Genomic DNA, 15,894 nt, shown 5'->3' with positions numbered 1-15,894 from the left:
AATGCTTTTTACTTTAAACAATAAAGTATTAAGTTTGGGCACGCTACATGTATTCAGGTAGGAGTCCTCACTACTGCGCATGTAACAAAAGGAAAACATGCTCAGAGAAGGTTTTGAACCCCAAGACTTTGTGATTCTGTGGTTAAACAGAGAGGTGCCTTCAGTTGATGACTAAAGCCTCCAACACTGGGAAACTTGGGTAGAGCCATTGAAGCCAATGGGACTTGTGCAAGGGAACCCTAACCGGTTCCAGGCATGTCTATGGGTCTGTTCAAATTGGGGCTGATGGGTGTTAGCCTTAGATCAATAGAAAGGAAACTAATGAACCTTGCTTCAACCACATTGCTTCTTTCTCGCAAATTCATCTGCAAGAGGCCTTGGAGTGGAGGAAGAGGAGGAGGGAAGAAGCCCAGCCCTATCCCAGGCTCTGAAAAGGAGCCAGCCGTTGCCTCAAGCAGGCCCTGTATCATTATGGTTACAGGCTAAGCCATTAATTTTGAAGAAATGGCAGCTTAAAAGGAATAAATACGGTGAGAAATCTGAGACGAGCACTGATTCTACAATGCAGAAAGCCAAGGAGAAACCCAAACCAGCCAAAACCAAATCAGGCTGTAATTCTCTGTCTCTTCTGCACTTGTAAGGCACATACAACAGACTACCAGAGACCAAGTCAAACATGGAAGTGCTGCAGCTCTTTTGGTCTTTGTGCTGCCGTAGGTTTATGATGGAGCCAGTATGGTAGCATGGTTTGAGTGTTGGACTAGAAGCCCTTTTTTAAATCCCTGGTTGGCCATGGAAACCCACTGGGTTTGTCTTAGGGTCGCCATAAGTTAAAAACAACTTGAAGGCCCACCACCACCACAGTGTTTCATGATGTTGCTAGTTCTCAGGGATCCCACCTTTTAAAAATGTTAAATGGCTGTACAAGTGTGCAAAATTAGACGGAGTGGTTATGCAACATCCGTATTCACCTAGGGGTTGCCAAGGTGTTACGACGTATGAGCATCCATTGCGTAATGAATGCTGGGCAGTGGGCACCGAAGCACATCAGGGCACTCCTGGGCAGGTATTTGGGCACCGGCTAGGGAGTGCCGGCATACAACAGGAGTGCCCAAGGCACACCAGGAGTGCTCATTGTGTATCAGATGTGCCTGATCTGATGTGCATTGCAGTCCTCTTGCCAATGTTTGAATGTACATCCCCACACTTCACTAACAGGGCTTCATTGCTTTTCTGTAAGATAGCTATGGATTCATCAGATCTTGCTCATTGCGTGACTTCTGTTGACAGAGCAAAACAAGGCTACATGTGCATGAGAGAGCTGTGATACTGCAAGTCATTTCTAATGTATGGTGACCCTCTATATCAAGGGGTTTTCTTGGCAAGACTTAATCAGAGGAGGTTTGCCATTGCCTTCCCCTGAGGCTGAGAGCGTGTGATTTGCCCAAGATCGCCATAGTTGAGCAGGGAATTGAATCCTGGTCTCAGTCGAGACTGAAACCACTACGTCACACTGGCTCTCTGCTACATAATTCAGGTCTCAAAAGCTTGCCTGAACAAAAAGGTTTTCATCTCCCAGCAGAAAGGGAGCAAGAAGAGGGCCAACCAGATCTCCCATGGATGCCTTTCTTTTATGCTTGTTGAAATTTAGTTTGTTTGAGACTAATTCTTTAATCATTATAGTCATCTTGAATCCTGATTATGGCTTTTGAGAGATTTGCTTCCCCTCCCAGTTGAATGCCATCTGCAAATTTGATAAGCATCCCCTTTACTCCTTCCTACAAGTCATTTGTAAGGATGTCAAACCAACTGTGCTAACACCAGGACAAAGGCCTGTGACATCCCACTTGTCACCGCTCTCCTGGATGACAAGGGACCATTAGTGAGTGCTCTTTCCGGTCAATCTGTTCAATCCATTCACCGACAACAAACCTACCTAATAAGCATCATTTAGTCCACATTTTGCCAGTTTGTCAGCATGAATATCATAGAGGACCTTGTTGAAAGCCTTGCAAAAAAATCAATATTGCTTGATGTACATAAACCAGAAGGTGAACCTTTTTTTTTTCCTGGAGGTAAACATTACCGCTTGATGATGTGGCAGACTGAATGGCTGTTTAAAGAGTCAGGAAAGCAAAGCGAAGTTGAAAAATCTGTATGTATGTGTTGGCATTATCTGTACCAGGCTTTTAAATTTAGCTTTGCTTTGAAAGCTGGTGTTAGCCAGCAGTTTCTGTGCCTTCAAGTCATTTTGGACTTACCTATTATGTAGTGGTTTGAGCTTTGGACTAGGGTTGCATCTGCACTGCAGAAATAATGCAGTTTGACACCACTTTAACAGCCATGGCTCAGTGCTCTGGAATCCTGGGATTTGTAGTTTGTTGTGGCACCAGAGCTTTCTGACAGAGCTGGCTAAATTTCTCAAAAAACCACAAATATAATTCCAAACGGCATTATTTCTGCAGTGCAGATGCACCCTAGGACTCCAAGAGATGAGGATTTAAATCCCTTCTCATCCATGGAAACCCACTGGATGTCATTCGACAGGTCACACTCTCTCAGCCTTAAAGGAAGGCAATGGCAAAGGTCTTCTAAACAAATCTTGTGAAGAAAGCCTCATGATAGGTTTGCCTTAGGGTCTCCATAAGCCAGAAATGATTTGAAAGCACATAACAAAGAAAGACAATTTGTAACTTCTTTTTGTTTGTTTTAAATTATTTTTAATGTTATTGATAGTTCAGTTGTATTTCAGTGAACAGCCATTTCCACATTTTTAAAAATCTATATTGTATCCGCAATGTTTTAGTTGCCTTGAGCTCCAATTCTGGCGAAGAAAATGAGACATAAATAAAAAGGATGAAGAGGAGGAGGAGGAGGAGGACAAAGACGCCTGTGAGATTTATTTGCAGCACTTCAGCTTGTGCAAAGAAAAGAGCCGCATGTTTATTGTCACCGAATCCATTTCTGTCACCTGATTGCCGCCCGTTTGAGTCTTTGGGTGCCTCTTACAGGGACCCAGGAGAGAGATGCTCTATTGCAAATGGTTATTATAGTCCATCAATCCATTACTGGCCTTGTCAGACTGTAGCATCACTTGTGCTTTCTAGGGAAGCAGGGCTGCATTAACTCAGGATGCTTGGCTGCATTTTGAACCATGCGCCAGCTCTCCAAGGAGTTTCCCTTCCTTCCCCTGTGCTCTCCTCTTGTGGTTGTCTTAAAAATACAACAGAGCTAAAAATACTGAAGGGTTCGACGGCATCTTTTTTACACTGGGAATTGTGAGGCTTGTGGCTATAGTCTCAGAATCATTACTAAATAGCTATCATGAATACGGAACCGTAACTGTTTGTATTCACAATCACGGTTTCATCACAGTTTTCACACCATTGGCATGATTGTAATTCCCACCTTATTATTATTATTATTATTATTATTATTTGTTGTTGTTGTTGTTGTTAAGCTGCCCTCAAACTGATCTCAACTCATGGTGACCCTGTGGGTGAGACATCTCCAAGATCCTCCTATCCTCAACTGCTCCGCTTAGGTCCTGCAATATCATATCCGTAATTGAGTCTATCCATCTAGCATGTGGTCTTCCTCTCTTTCTGCATCCCTCCACCTTTCCTAGCATTATTGTCTTTTCTAATGAGTCTTGCCTTCCAAAGATGTGGTCAAAGTATGACATCCTCAGCTGGGTCATCTTGGCTTCTAGAGAGAGATCAGGCTTGATCTTTTCTGGGACCCATTTGTTCATCTTTTTGGCCATCCACAGTATTCTCAGCATGCTCCTCCAGCACCACATCCATCAGAGGAGATGCTTTTCTTTTTATCCGCCTGTTTCACTGTCCGTCTCTCACATCTGTATATGGTGATAGGGAATACAATAGGTGGCACAGTTGTAACTTTGGTGCTCAGTTGTATATCTTTACTCCTAGTTTACTGGACATCATCTGCCTGGGGAGAAGGAAGTCCGTTCTGCCAGTAATCAGAGATGGGTTAATGTTTTCATCATGTTTGGGGAAGCTAGGCCAGGAGAGGTTTCTTAGTTAATCAGTTACTTAGCTGATAGAAGATAAAGACCATCACTGAAAGTCAACTAAAAAATGATGAGAATAATGGTCATTACACTGTTGCATGAACTTTCCATTATTTGCATTGTGTTGGAAATGTAATGCCTTCACATCCTTGTTGTTTCTGCCCTAGGCAGCTTGTTATAGATAACTGCACTACTTGATAACTAGTTGATAGGTCATTGTGTTATCTGGAATGTGTTCATTCCATACCCTGGGAATATGTCATAGTACATGCCAAGGTAAAGAGGGGTTTCAGATTTGTAATTCCATGTCTCCATCCTTATACATGCCTGAAGAGTACAGTCAGCCCTCTGTCTTCATGGGGGATCCGTTCTGGACCCCCTTCCTTTGTGAAAATGGAGATTCGCCTATATTAAAGCCCCATAGGCTTGAATGGGGCAAGTGCCCTTGAGCGCACGCAGGACGCGTCCCATTGAAAATAACAGCGGTTGCCCCTCCATGAATATTCAAGACCATGGACCTAAGTCCATGAGAAAGGAGGGGCAACTGTATTTGCCTTACAAGAGCACCAAAAGGTAGGATTATGGTTAAGTTCTAGAGTCAGATGTCTCCCTTCCATGAACTCCTTTGGATGCAAGTGGGTCCCACTCCTCCTTGGTTGGCTGTCATTGCTTCATTGGGATGACAGTGTTGTTAGAAGCATAGCAGTCATAAACTGCTGAGATCACCTCTGTGTGTCTCACTTCAGTGCATTGCCCTTTCTGGACCTAATAAATGTCAACAGTAGCAAAATTATACTCAGAGTTTAATGTTTTCTTCTTCTTTCCCATCTTCCAGTTTCTCTGCCTGAAGAACATTCGGACTTTCCTCAAAGTATGTCACGACAAATTTGGCCTCCGGAACAGCGAGCTCTTTGACCCCTTTGACCTTTTTGATGTGCGGGATTTTGGAAAAGTAAGTACTCTTTTCTCTGTGTGTTTCTCCTACAAAAGAACAAGCCAAAACACATGAAAGGAATGCATTGTGGGGGCTTTTTCTTCCCTGCCTGCTCGGTTCTGGCGGTCTTTTTGTCCTATTGGTATAGGCACCATGGCTAAACAGCATCATACATTCCTGTGGTTGCTGGTTACTTTAACAGGTCTCTAGGGCCAGGATCATTTTGGTGGCTTTTGCCAGTGTATTCTCCTCTTTATGTCAGTAGGAATGCCTTTTTAGGCCCCATGCAATAAGGTATCTGTTATCTCCTTGTGAGATAACAAAAGCAAGCCAACACGCAGCGAGAGAGAAGCGACTTTCTGCTTACTTCTGTGTATGACATTGTAGCACTTCCATTCTCCTTACGGAGTGATATGGTTATAAAAGAATACCTTTTGCCAAACAGATTTTCCCAGTGCTACAAATGGTGCACTTTTATGACCATCTCCTTCAGGAAGAAAACAGAACTGCATGTGGACAGGTAAGTAGAAAGCCACTTCTCTCTCGCTGGATGTTGGCTTAATTTTGTCATGTGATAAGACTCTTTGTCTCTGGTGGGTGAATATATCTGGAGGCTCCTGGGTGCATCTTGGTCGTTCTGTGCATTTATTTACCATGGAGGGCCACCTGGACATCATCTTTCTGTTCTGTAGATGAGGAAGGACAAACAGCCTTTGACTGTCTCTCTGGGGTGGATAGGCTTCTTCTTCTTCCCAAGGGTGCAAGGTCATAATTTCCATCTGCTCTTGTGTACTTAGAGAGAAAGAAGTAGACTCAGACCACTAGACCACCAACAGCATACTCATCTGGTGGAGATTTAACCTCCTCTGCCAGATAAATAGGACTAGAAGTGCTTCTTTGCGTGAGAACTAGCTTTTGCCGTTTGAAATCCTTTGCTCCTGTTCATCGGATATATTTGTATGCTCCATTCCAAGTAGACGTTGGTGATTACTGTTTTTGCCTGGGGGAAAAAGAATGATTGTTTGAGAAGGTGGGATTAACTTGGATGGAAATGGGAGCTGTTATTTGGTTTGCCTGTACTTAGAATTCTATGCATAGGCTTCCTGCTGGCAGATGCTACAAGGTGACATCCTTGCAAGAATTAGAAGATGGCCAGGGCTGCTGTGGGTCACTGACTCTGAAACCAGATCTGAGAGGAGCCTTTCCTACTCAGGATCCCTGCTGCCTTGTTCTGGACGTGAAGACTAGCAAGAGTCAGATGGTACAACTCTGTTGATGAGACAAAGGAGACAGAAGGCCAGGTTCTCAGTGTTGATATCGTGTAGCCAATCCAGATGTTTTGTACCACCTGCCAATCCCAGATGTTGCATGCTTGTAGTTGCTTGCTGTGACTCAAGAAGACTCTGAACATACTTGGCTATATACTGTGGCATTTCTGGCTCCAAAGTCCTTCTGCACCCAATTGAGATGGTGGACGGGAGGGAGAATCCCTTGCAATAAAGAAAAAGGTGGGATGAAAGTAATAACTGAGGATCCCAAGGAGGGATATGACCACATGCTGTCTGCTAGGGATGCTTCAGTTGGTGATCCTGCATTGAGCAGGGAGACAGACTAGGCAAGCCATTAGGCCCTTTCCAACTCTATGGTTCTATGACTCTGTGACATAAGAGGAAAGTCAGTAGGAGGGAAGGAAGGTGAGCAGGTCAGCTGATGGTACAGACTCATTATATTGTCCAGCAGGCTCCAGATGTGGTTATGTTTATGTGTGAGACTTTTCTTTTTGTAGATGAACTTAACTTGGGTTCATGCTGGATGTGGCTGTAACCCATGCTAATGTTGATGCCCATAGTGCTTGGTGACTTCCATGTCAGTAGGGCACTGAATCCATGCCAGATTTTGGCTAGTTTTAAAGGAGGTAACAAAGATGTGGGATAGTGTTTAGGAGTAGGTTTTGGAAAGATCTTTTGAAGCCTGGATTAAAACCTGGAGTAGCTTTTCTGCTCCACTGGTATGGAAATCATCTGCTGCCTTGGACTGATACCATCAGCACCATTTCCATCTAGCATTCACTTTCTCCAGCTCTTCTCCCATCCTCTTTAAAGCTCTGCGAAGGGCCATTAAAACATCATCCGTGTACATTTCTATATTTTTCATTCATTCAGGCACTCTTTCATTCATTTATGCATATCAGCAAGTGTATTATCTGAGATTGTAGTTTTATGTTTCTGTTTTGGCTGATGCCTTGCATTTTTCTTTAAAAATCATAACCTCATTTTTTTTCCTTTTAGTATTATAGTGTTGCAAGGTTTAGCAGTTTAATGTTTTCATTGTATTTCAGAGCTCCTGGGGCTAGAGCATAGTTTCAGGAGCTGGAACGACCCTTTTAATGGCATCTCTTGCCCCCTGTGCCTACTATTACGTTGCAAGGCTGTGAGCCAGTGTGGCATAGTGGTTTGTGTGTTGGACTACAACTTTGGAGACCAGGGTTTGATTCCTAGCTCCGCCATGAAGCCCACTGGGTGACCTTAGGCAAGTCACATACTCTCAGCCTCAGGGGAAGGCAATGGTCAACCTCCTCCGAACAAACCTTGCAAGAAAATCCCATGATAGGTTTGCCTCCGAGTCACCATAAGTTGGAAATGACTTGAAGGCACGCAACAACAAACAGCAACCTGAGTTTGGAGAGGGGGAAAGAAGGGCTCCTTGCCTCCTCAAATTCAGCTTATGAACTTCTCAGTGAATTATGCAAAATTGCAATGTAGGTCACAGCCTTTGGCTAGTGACAGCAGCAACATAAAAGGGGTGCATCACATACTCTTTAATTTGCTGGAGCCGAGCATAATGAGATGTGGTCTGTACATAAATATGGATTAAGCTCTCTGGGGCTAGGGGTGGAAGTGAAGCCCTGGAAAGAGAGCTGAATGCAGTAACTCTGAAGTTCAGAGTCAGGGTTTCTCTTTCAGGGAACTGTAATTCAGAGGGCTCATAAACATCTCAGCAGAGAAAGACCTCCTTTATCACTCTCCCCCTTCCGTTCCCCCCTTCCTCCTTTCTCCTCTTCTTTTGAACTTGCCAGGAATGGGTTTCAAGAGAGGCATTTTAATGACTGCGCAGTCCCAAATGATGGATATGCCTGGAGTTCTTGCAGTGAAATCCTGGAAGGGGATGTTGAGTCATGCGAGTCAGCAGAAAAAGAGAAATTACGAGGCTTGGTGGTGAACGGGACCCGGAGTGATCAAGCCACATGCTTTGGTAGTTGTCTCGCTTGCCTTTGCAATAACTCTGTCCTTCTGTTTGGTTGTATTTGCTGATGTGTGTGCCTATATATATATTTGTTGATGTAAGCACATACACAGATGCAGGCTTTCCCCAACACTTAGAATAGAGAGAGAACCCTGCCTCCTGATGCGTTGGAAAGTCACTAGCAAGGAAGGGGATCAGAGTCTTTATAAAGTCTTAATTCATTTCCACACAAATCCAAGGGGACAAGGAGAATTTGCTGCTGTGCTCCAGATTCCTGAAAAATCCTATCATCCAAATAGCATCCCAAATCTACAAAACAGTAATACTTTTCTGAAGTCAAAGCTTTCGTGGCCGGCATCCATAGTTTCTTCTGGTTTTTTTCTAGAACATGGTCACATTACTCGAAAAACCCACAAAAATCCATAGTAATACTTTTATGGGGCCAACCAAAATGCACAGTGTACATGTTGCAAGCACATTGCCCGTGCTGCAATGTTTCGAAGCTCCTCTGGCTTCTTCATCAGACAAAGGTGTTAAAAATGTCCTCAGTTCAGATTTTTAACACCTTTGCTTGATGAAGAAGCCAAAGGAACTTCGAAAGCTTGCAACATGTATAATGTGCATTTTGGTTGGCCCAATAAAGTTATCACTGTTTTGTGGATTTTGGATGATATTGTACTTTGCTATATGGACAACACAGCTACCCTTGGGTATGTTTTCTGAACAATCCTGGCTGCCTTGGCCACAACCCAACATCCCCTCAGTGTACCGTAAATATCTGCATGCAGAGATGCATTACTTTGGCACTAAACCACCCCATACAGAACAGCAACATTACATAATGCATTCCGGTGACTGGGCATTGTTGTGGAGTGTGCAACTGCAACATGGAATGTTACACTGCAATGCACAGTGCACAGCCGCAACATACCACATTGTTGTATGTGCAACTCTGTTTCTTTGTTGTCAGCAAAATATGTCTGTTGTGCAGTGGTGAATAATTTGCCCTGCATGTATAGCATGGCTTACCCATGCCTATGTGTAATAGGATACCATCCATTGTCTCCCCCTCTCACCGCAGCAAGTTCTAGTTGCTATGCTTAAAAAGATAAGCTTCAGAGTGTAAGCAATTCCTGCTGGGCTCTGACAAGAAATAGCAGATAAGATTTCCGGTGGGGAGGAGGGATTTATCGGTGGAGAAAACACGGCTGCGTCCTGTGTAGCTCCTTACTTCCTGCCCGAGGTTTGCAAGAACAGACATGACCAGGTTTGCTAAGGATGGCAGAGCCTTTATTTGCATCAGCCACATTCCATTGAAGTTAAAAATTACAGTATTACAATAAACCATTACTGGCATACCGGAGAGGGATCTTGTAACACTTTTGAGACTGAGACAAAGATGTTGTAGAATAACTTGGCCAATTTATCACATCTCTTTTCTGGTTCTCAGCCTGCACACACTACATTCCCTTCACCATTCATATGGGTATCCACCCATCCTGGCCTTAGGCACCATCTTTCTTCCTGTTTTGGTCCTTCAATGACCATTGTTGTTGTTAGCTGCTCTCAAGTCGGTTCCGACTCAAGGTGACCATGTGGATGAGATGCGGAGTCATGGCGGACCGTCCACACGCTGGATGCTGTGACTCCACCCCCTCATGCCATGATGTTGTGCACTGTTCTAGAAGGCGTGCGGCATCATGGCACGACCCTGGTGCTGCATCTAGATGATGCAGCGTCAAAAGGGCATCACAAAGCTGTGACGCCGTGGCTGTGACACCCTTTAGAGGGTGCAAAAAGGAGCTGCATTTTGTGGCTCCTTTTCCCGTCCTCTGGAGGCTGGCTATTTGTACAGCCCCTAAGTCTACAAAAACTTATGCCAGAATAGATTAGAACAAATAGAATATACTATGCCTGTGGTAGGATCAGCTAGAGTAGAACCCCATCCTTTCCCAGGTCGATCTGTATTGCATTATTTAATGCATACATGCTGCTGCAACCTAATACTGCAAGTCTATCTTTCTCCAGCCCTCCTTCACTATCTTCCCAATGCCAATGCTAAAAAGAACTTTAAAAATCTAGCTATCCAGAATGCAAGAAAAGGGAGGCTGGCCTGGGCTGGGCTCCCATAAAAAGACTTTGCAAAAAGGAGTTTCTCTGTCAGAGGCTTTGTTAACTGTACAGTTAAATGAAGTCATCTAATACACAGTGGAAAACATTTTGGATGCTATATGAAAACGTGACTCAGAAACATGACTTTTAACAGCATCCCATTTTGAGTTTTGCAGACATAGTTGTCACCATATTTTTGGTCGTCTGGTAAAAGAAAGGATACATAAAAATGGAATGAACGCTCAAGCGAAGATGTTGGGAGAGGGGAGATCCATTCCCTCCTCAGATCTCTATAAAAAGGACAATATAGCAGCACATGGGCTGCTGATTCATTGCAGCCGTTGCCACAATGACAAATCTGATCTTGCAATGGGATTTCTTTTAAATGGCCCTCAAACACAGTATAGTCAATCTTGTGTGATGGAAAGGTCTTCTCAATCTGCTAATGAAGCATGCAAAACATCTCAGGTTCAGTAAATGACACTGATCATAAAATACGGTTTTGACTGATGTGGAAATATCGCTTCCTCTCTTTTTTTGACTAGAATTTCCTCCTTCCCTTCCAGCATGGCTATTAATACCAGCTTATGAGGGCAGTCAGACAACATCAATGACCAGTCAGATAATAACAAGATCTGTCTGAAAAATACACGCCAGCCGTGGAAGGTTGTCAGAGAAGGGGCCAGGCAGGCCAGCATTGGCAAGGAGGACCAGAGCTTGGGATCAGCCACCAAGAAGGCCCTGTGTCCTGAAAGCCTTGTAGTTCTGTTGGTTGTAACTATGCAAGTGTGGGCACATCTTTTGCCCCCAAAGGTTGCCAGATCTTAGGATCTGGCCTTTCTCTGGACTTCAGGGCAAGGGGTGGAATCTCAGAACAAGATTACTCCCTTGAAAGCCAGTGATTGATTTTAAAACCAATGTGCTGCTGATCTCTTTTGTTTCATTCTCCTTTGAAGTGGCTACTTTAGACATTTCAGAGATTTCCTCCTCCCTTCTGTCCATTGTTTCATTTGCAGGACTTTTTTATTATTATTTGAATGACACGCTCTGAGCATGTGTACTCGATATATTTACTGTTTGTATGATGTATAATAACATTGCCAGACTTCATCCCTTGTGAGATCACTAGACACTTTCTCTAGTTGCCAGGCTTTGGCCTTAAAATGTCAGGGCCAGGGATGCTAGTGACCTGGCAACCTTTTTCACCCTTCTCCCTAAATACTCTGTTTATAACTCAGTTCCCATGTTCAGATCCAGCGCTAATCCAAGGTCTGAACAATCCTAGCTCTTGGTTACAGTAAACTTTTCTCATTGCTTCCACATTGCTCTTTCTAGTAATTGTGTAGTAACTAAACTAAAATATGCATCTCCTGTTGTTCCTGTTGCTGCAGAACAACAGAGAATCTTCTGCACCAGTGATCCCTAAACTTTGGTCTTCCAAATGTATTGGACTTCAGCTCCCAGAATTCCTGACTGTTGGCCAAGCTGGCTGGGGCTTTTGGGAATTGAAATTCAAAACACCTGGCAGACCAAAGTTTGGGAATCATTGTTCTGAACCATCAAATATATTAGGGCAGAGGTTTTTGCAGACTGCAGTCCACTTCCGCCAATGCATGAAGGATTGTCCACATGTATGTCTGCTTGCCACTTAAGGACAGTAATTCTTGCATCTGATGGAAGTGGGCAGCAATCTGCAAGATTTAATGGTGGTCGAGATCCTACATTACAATCTGTGTTTCATAACTTGATGAAACCATAACCACATGGTAGAAGCTCAATGATACTCTGTTAGATAAGCATGATGGCACAGACATGAGTGTTCCAAAGTGTTTTGGGTATTTCTGACGCACATCAGGCACTTCTGTCATGCTCCAGCATTTTCTAGCTAGTTTCCAGATTGTCACTGAGCCATGGAGAACAAATCACTCCACCACTGTAAAGTCAGTGTCCATATGCTGTAACGTCACGGCAGCCCTTAGGTGAATATGGATGTTGTGGAACAACTCAGTTCAATTTCGTGCACATGTTAAGCCATTTACAAAGCAGAATTGTCAGCCATAATGCTTAGCGAATTTCCAAGGCAGAAGTAGACAACTTATGTGAGGTAGGGACCAGCCCTATGTGTGCGCACTAGGGACCACACTAACCTAGAATCACACCCTGAAGTCACTTGCAAGTTCTGATTTCATGTAAGGGTGATTTTAAGACTTGTGGGAATAAGGGGAAACCACTGCTGCAGGCATGGTGGTTTCCCATTTGGAGTGATTTTGGAGCAAATCGTTGCCCGAATTTTCTTTCAAATAATGGAGCAGTGTGTGGACTTTTGGAAAATCTGTGATCAGTCCTGGGAGACACAGGCATGCTTGAAGAGCTCACATGTACCCCATGGGCAGTTTATGCACTGTTGCTGAAAGGAGCCACCAGGCTTTTTGCTGAAGAAAGCAGGAACCTTTATGTTCGCAGGAGACGGTGTCTCCCTTTGAGCATCCACATGCCCCCTGTTTTTAAGTGGGGAAGGGGAGAAGGAAGGTGCAAATTAGACTGTGATGAGAAACCACTTTGGATTTTGCATTTCACTAACCTCCTTCTAGGTGTGAGTTTTAGCCTCTTCTCGTGAAGCTCGGAGTCTCTCTGGTTCAGTCAATGTGCAACTGTCTGCCTTTATGTTTGCATAAGGAGGAGGGAAAAGAGGAAATGAAACGGCATAGTAATGTTGTTAATTGGAAATGGCAGAGGTTGGCAAACAAAGCCAGCTTCCCATCTCCCCTTCCATCCACAGCTCATCTGTCAGCAGGGTAAACGGCTCTCTGGATTCCCTTTGAGGAGTTGCTTTGACAGGTCACTGGAGCCAAGGCAGAATAAGAAAGCTTGGAAAGGCCCAGCTTCTGTCATCGCTTACTACTCATCCCTTTTCTTTCCAGGGAGATTCTTTGCTACAGGGAATAGGTTCCAGGAGGCAATTGTGGCATAGAGGATGGGGTCAGAATCAGAGCCAGGAAAGTTAACTGTTTGGGACAACAGTTTCCAGTGACCGTGCTGACTGGGAGATTCTGGGAGTTGTAGATTTGGTTCCAGGACTCCTGAAGGATACCAAAATCTGTGGATGCTCAAGTCCCATTAAATACATTGGCACAATAAAATAGTGTTTATTAGAGAAAATGGCCTGATCAAGGCTTGCTTTTTGTAATTTACATTTTTCCCCCTGAACATTTTACAAGCCATGGATGGTTGAATCCGTGGATAAAGAATCCATGTATTGGACTGTGCAAAGCTGCCAACATGAGGGCAGAGCCATGAATTAAATGAGAAAATGTCTTCTTTTTGCGCAGGAAGAGTCTCGCAGGATGCCTGCCGTTGCACAGTTGAGCAGACGCAGGAATCTGTAATGGATTGATTTTGTTTTTCATAAAAGGAAACGTATTGCTATCGACTTTTGAGTGTTTTAAGCTGGAAACATCTGTTGGGAGGCTTGCACCTGCAGAGAGCAGTCAGACTGTTTTGAGTAAACTTCTCAAAATGGAAGTGCAGCGCTCAAAAAAGAAAAGTCACCATACTGTGTTAGACGCTTGACTGAGCTGAGCTACTAAGAAATACTTTACTATTACCCTTCAGAGGTGCCTTTCTGGCCTTGTTTTTAAAGCGGCCTCCCAACCCACCTCTAAGTAGATTAAGTCCCGTGATCACTGGATTACTCAGAAAGTCCCTTAACTTAATTCATCCTCTTGCCAAATGGACCGTAAACTCAACAGTGGCTCTTGAGGTGTGCGTGTGTGCGCGCATGCACATACATGCACACATTTAACAATTCAACTCCTTGGTCTCTGGTTGTCCCCCCCCCCCAGTCTGTTTCTCTTGAGCAGCAATCTCCAACATTAAATTGAACTAAAGGGAAATGACATTGGACATTGTTCTGAATGCTAGGTGCGTTGCTGTGTGTCGGTTTCTGTGTGACGGCTTGTTGGATCAATTGTGCATGAAGTGTGATCTGACAACGCACTTTTAAGTTTCCTCTGGAAATGCTATGATAGGGTGAAGCTTGCAAATTGGCATCCCCTTGAGGACCCAAATCCTTTCCGCTTTGTGATCCTAACCTCTAGTCTTATGCCTTGGGACCTGCAGGAATTTGCTTTTGTGCCCTTTGGCAGCCTGTTCATCCTTGGCCCCAAGACATCCCTGTGGCAAAACTCACAGTGAGAAGGGAAGCTGGAAGTCTTAAAGAGGGAAATCCTCCTTGCCTTTGATGCTTGGTCTCTCACGATTTCAGTCTATGAGCAATTGCTTTGGGGACAGATTTGTGCTATATTGCTACAGAAAGAAGGCAAGATTCACCTACTGGGTGACCTTCAGCAAGTCACACTCTCTCGGCCTCAGAACATGACAATAGCAAACCCTCTCTACAGAAACTTGCCAAGAAAACCCCATGATAGGTCCACTCCGTAAGTCAGAAGCGATTTGAAGGCACACAACAACTGAGTCTACTCTTGTTGGAACCTAGGGATTTAGCATATATTTAGGACTCCAAAACATTTAGCCTGTTATATGTTGATTTAAACCTGAAGTTGTGCTATTGAAGGATTGGAAAACATCTGCTGTTTGGTGTTCTGTGCATTTTAGTAGGCAAAATGTAACACGGGGCAGCAGTACCTTTTTTTCCCCTCTGATGTTACCATAAGCTGCTTGGAGCGTGAGTTTACCATGGGAGAGCAGTGTACAAATAAACATGATACTGTTTGATGTAGATGCAGCATCTCGAAATTACAAAGAGCCTGGCTATTTTAAATGCTGCCTTGCTACCCTCTTGCTCCCAAGTGGGTTTAGCAATGCTTCTGTGATCCTAGCAAAAGGAGCATTGCAATTAACCCGCAACACACCAGAGACAAGAGGAAAAACACTTCTTAACAGTTATTTCTTTCTTTCATTTTTTTTATGGCCGTACATTGAAAATATGTCTTTAAATTCCTTGGGAACATCTGTTCATTATCTTTGTCCTGAGGCTGAGCAGGGGACCAATGCAGAAGAGAAGTAATTAACTTATTAAGAGACTAATTAGAACATGGATTGGATCTCTGCCAATGCAACATTGGGGACCCCTCTCCCCGTCCAGCTGTTGGAAAGGCTGGTGGCTGTGCAATCCTCAGGATGGCCAGAGAAAAGCACCAGAGAGCCATTGCTGCCGCCTAGCCACTCTTTGCGATGGATTTAAGCTGTTCCCATGATCTCTCTGTAATTGACATTTTGACCTTCAGATAGAAAAAGAAAGCCACTCTGAATAAGAAAAAGTCTTTGCCTGCTATAGAAATGGACAGCAAGCCACCCTAAGAAGGGAGATCTATAGTCTAGGGGCAGCCACCGAGAAGGCTCTGCCTCATGTTCCCAACAGCCATACTTATGGAAGTCCAGCCGGCCTTCCTTATCCACGGATTGAAGCATCCACAGCTTGAAAATCTTCAAAAGAGGTATAAATTCCAAATGGCAAACCTTAATTTTGTCATTTTATTAAAGGGACACCATTTTGCTATGCCATTGTATTTATTGGAACTTGAGCGTCCAAGGATTTTGTTATCCACGG

The 15,894-nt window shown here is 43.9% G+C and overlaps 1 protein-coding gene across 3 annotated transcripts in view; it reads left to right on the top strand.

Moving 5' to 3' along the window:
* VAV2 (vav guanine nucleotide exchange factor 2) overlaps positions 1-15,894 on the top strand; it is a 141,709-nt gene that overhangs the window by 22,508 nt on the left and 103,307 nt on the right. For all 3 annotated transcript variants that reach the window (XM_089535077.1, XM_089535076.1, XM_089535075.1), the window contains exon 2: positions 4,872-4,988. In XM_089535077.1, coding sequence (XP_089391203.1) covers positions 4,872-4,988 — 117 coding nt within the window. The remainder of the gene's footprint in view (positions 1-4,871; positions 4,989-15,894) is intronic.

The sequence above is a fragment of the Sceloporus occidentalis genome, unplaced genomic scaffold (genome assembly GCF_023333645.1).
Source record: "Sceloporus occidentalis isolate IW3139 unplaced genomic scaffold, rSceOcc1.0.p SCAF_8, whole genome shotgun sequence".
NCBI lineage: Eukaryota > Metazoa > Chordata > Lepidosauria > Squamata > Phrynosomatidae > Sceloporus > Sceloporus occidentalis.
The sequence above is the reverse complement of the archived record's forward strand: the minus strand, read 5'-3'. Positions and strand labels throughout refer to the sequence as shown.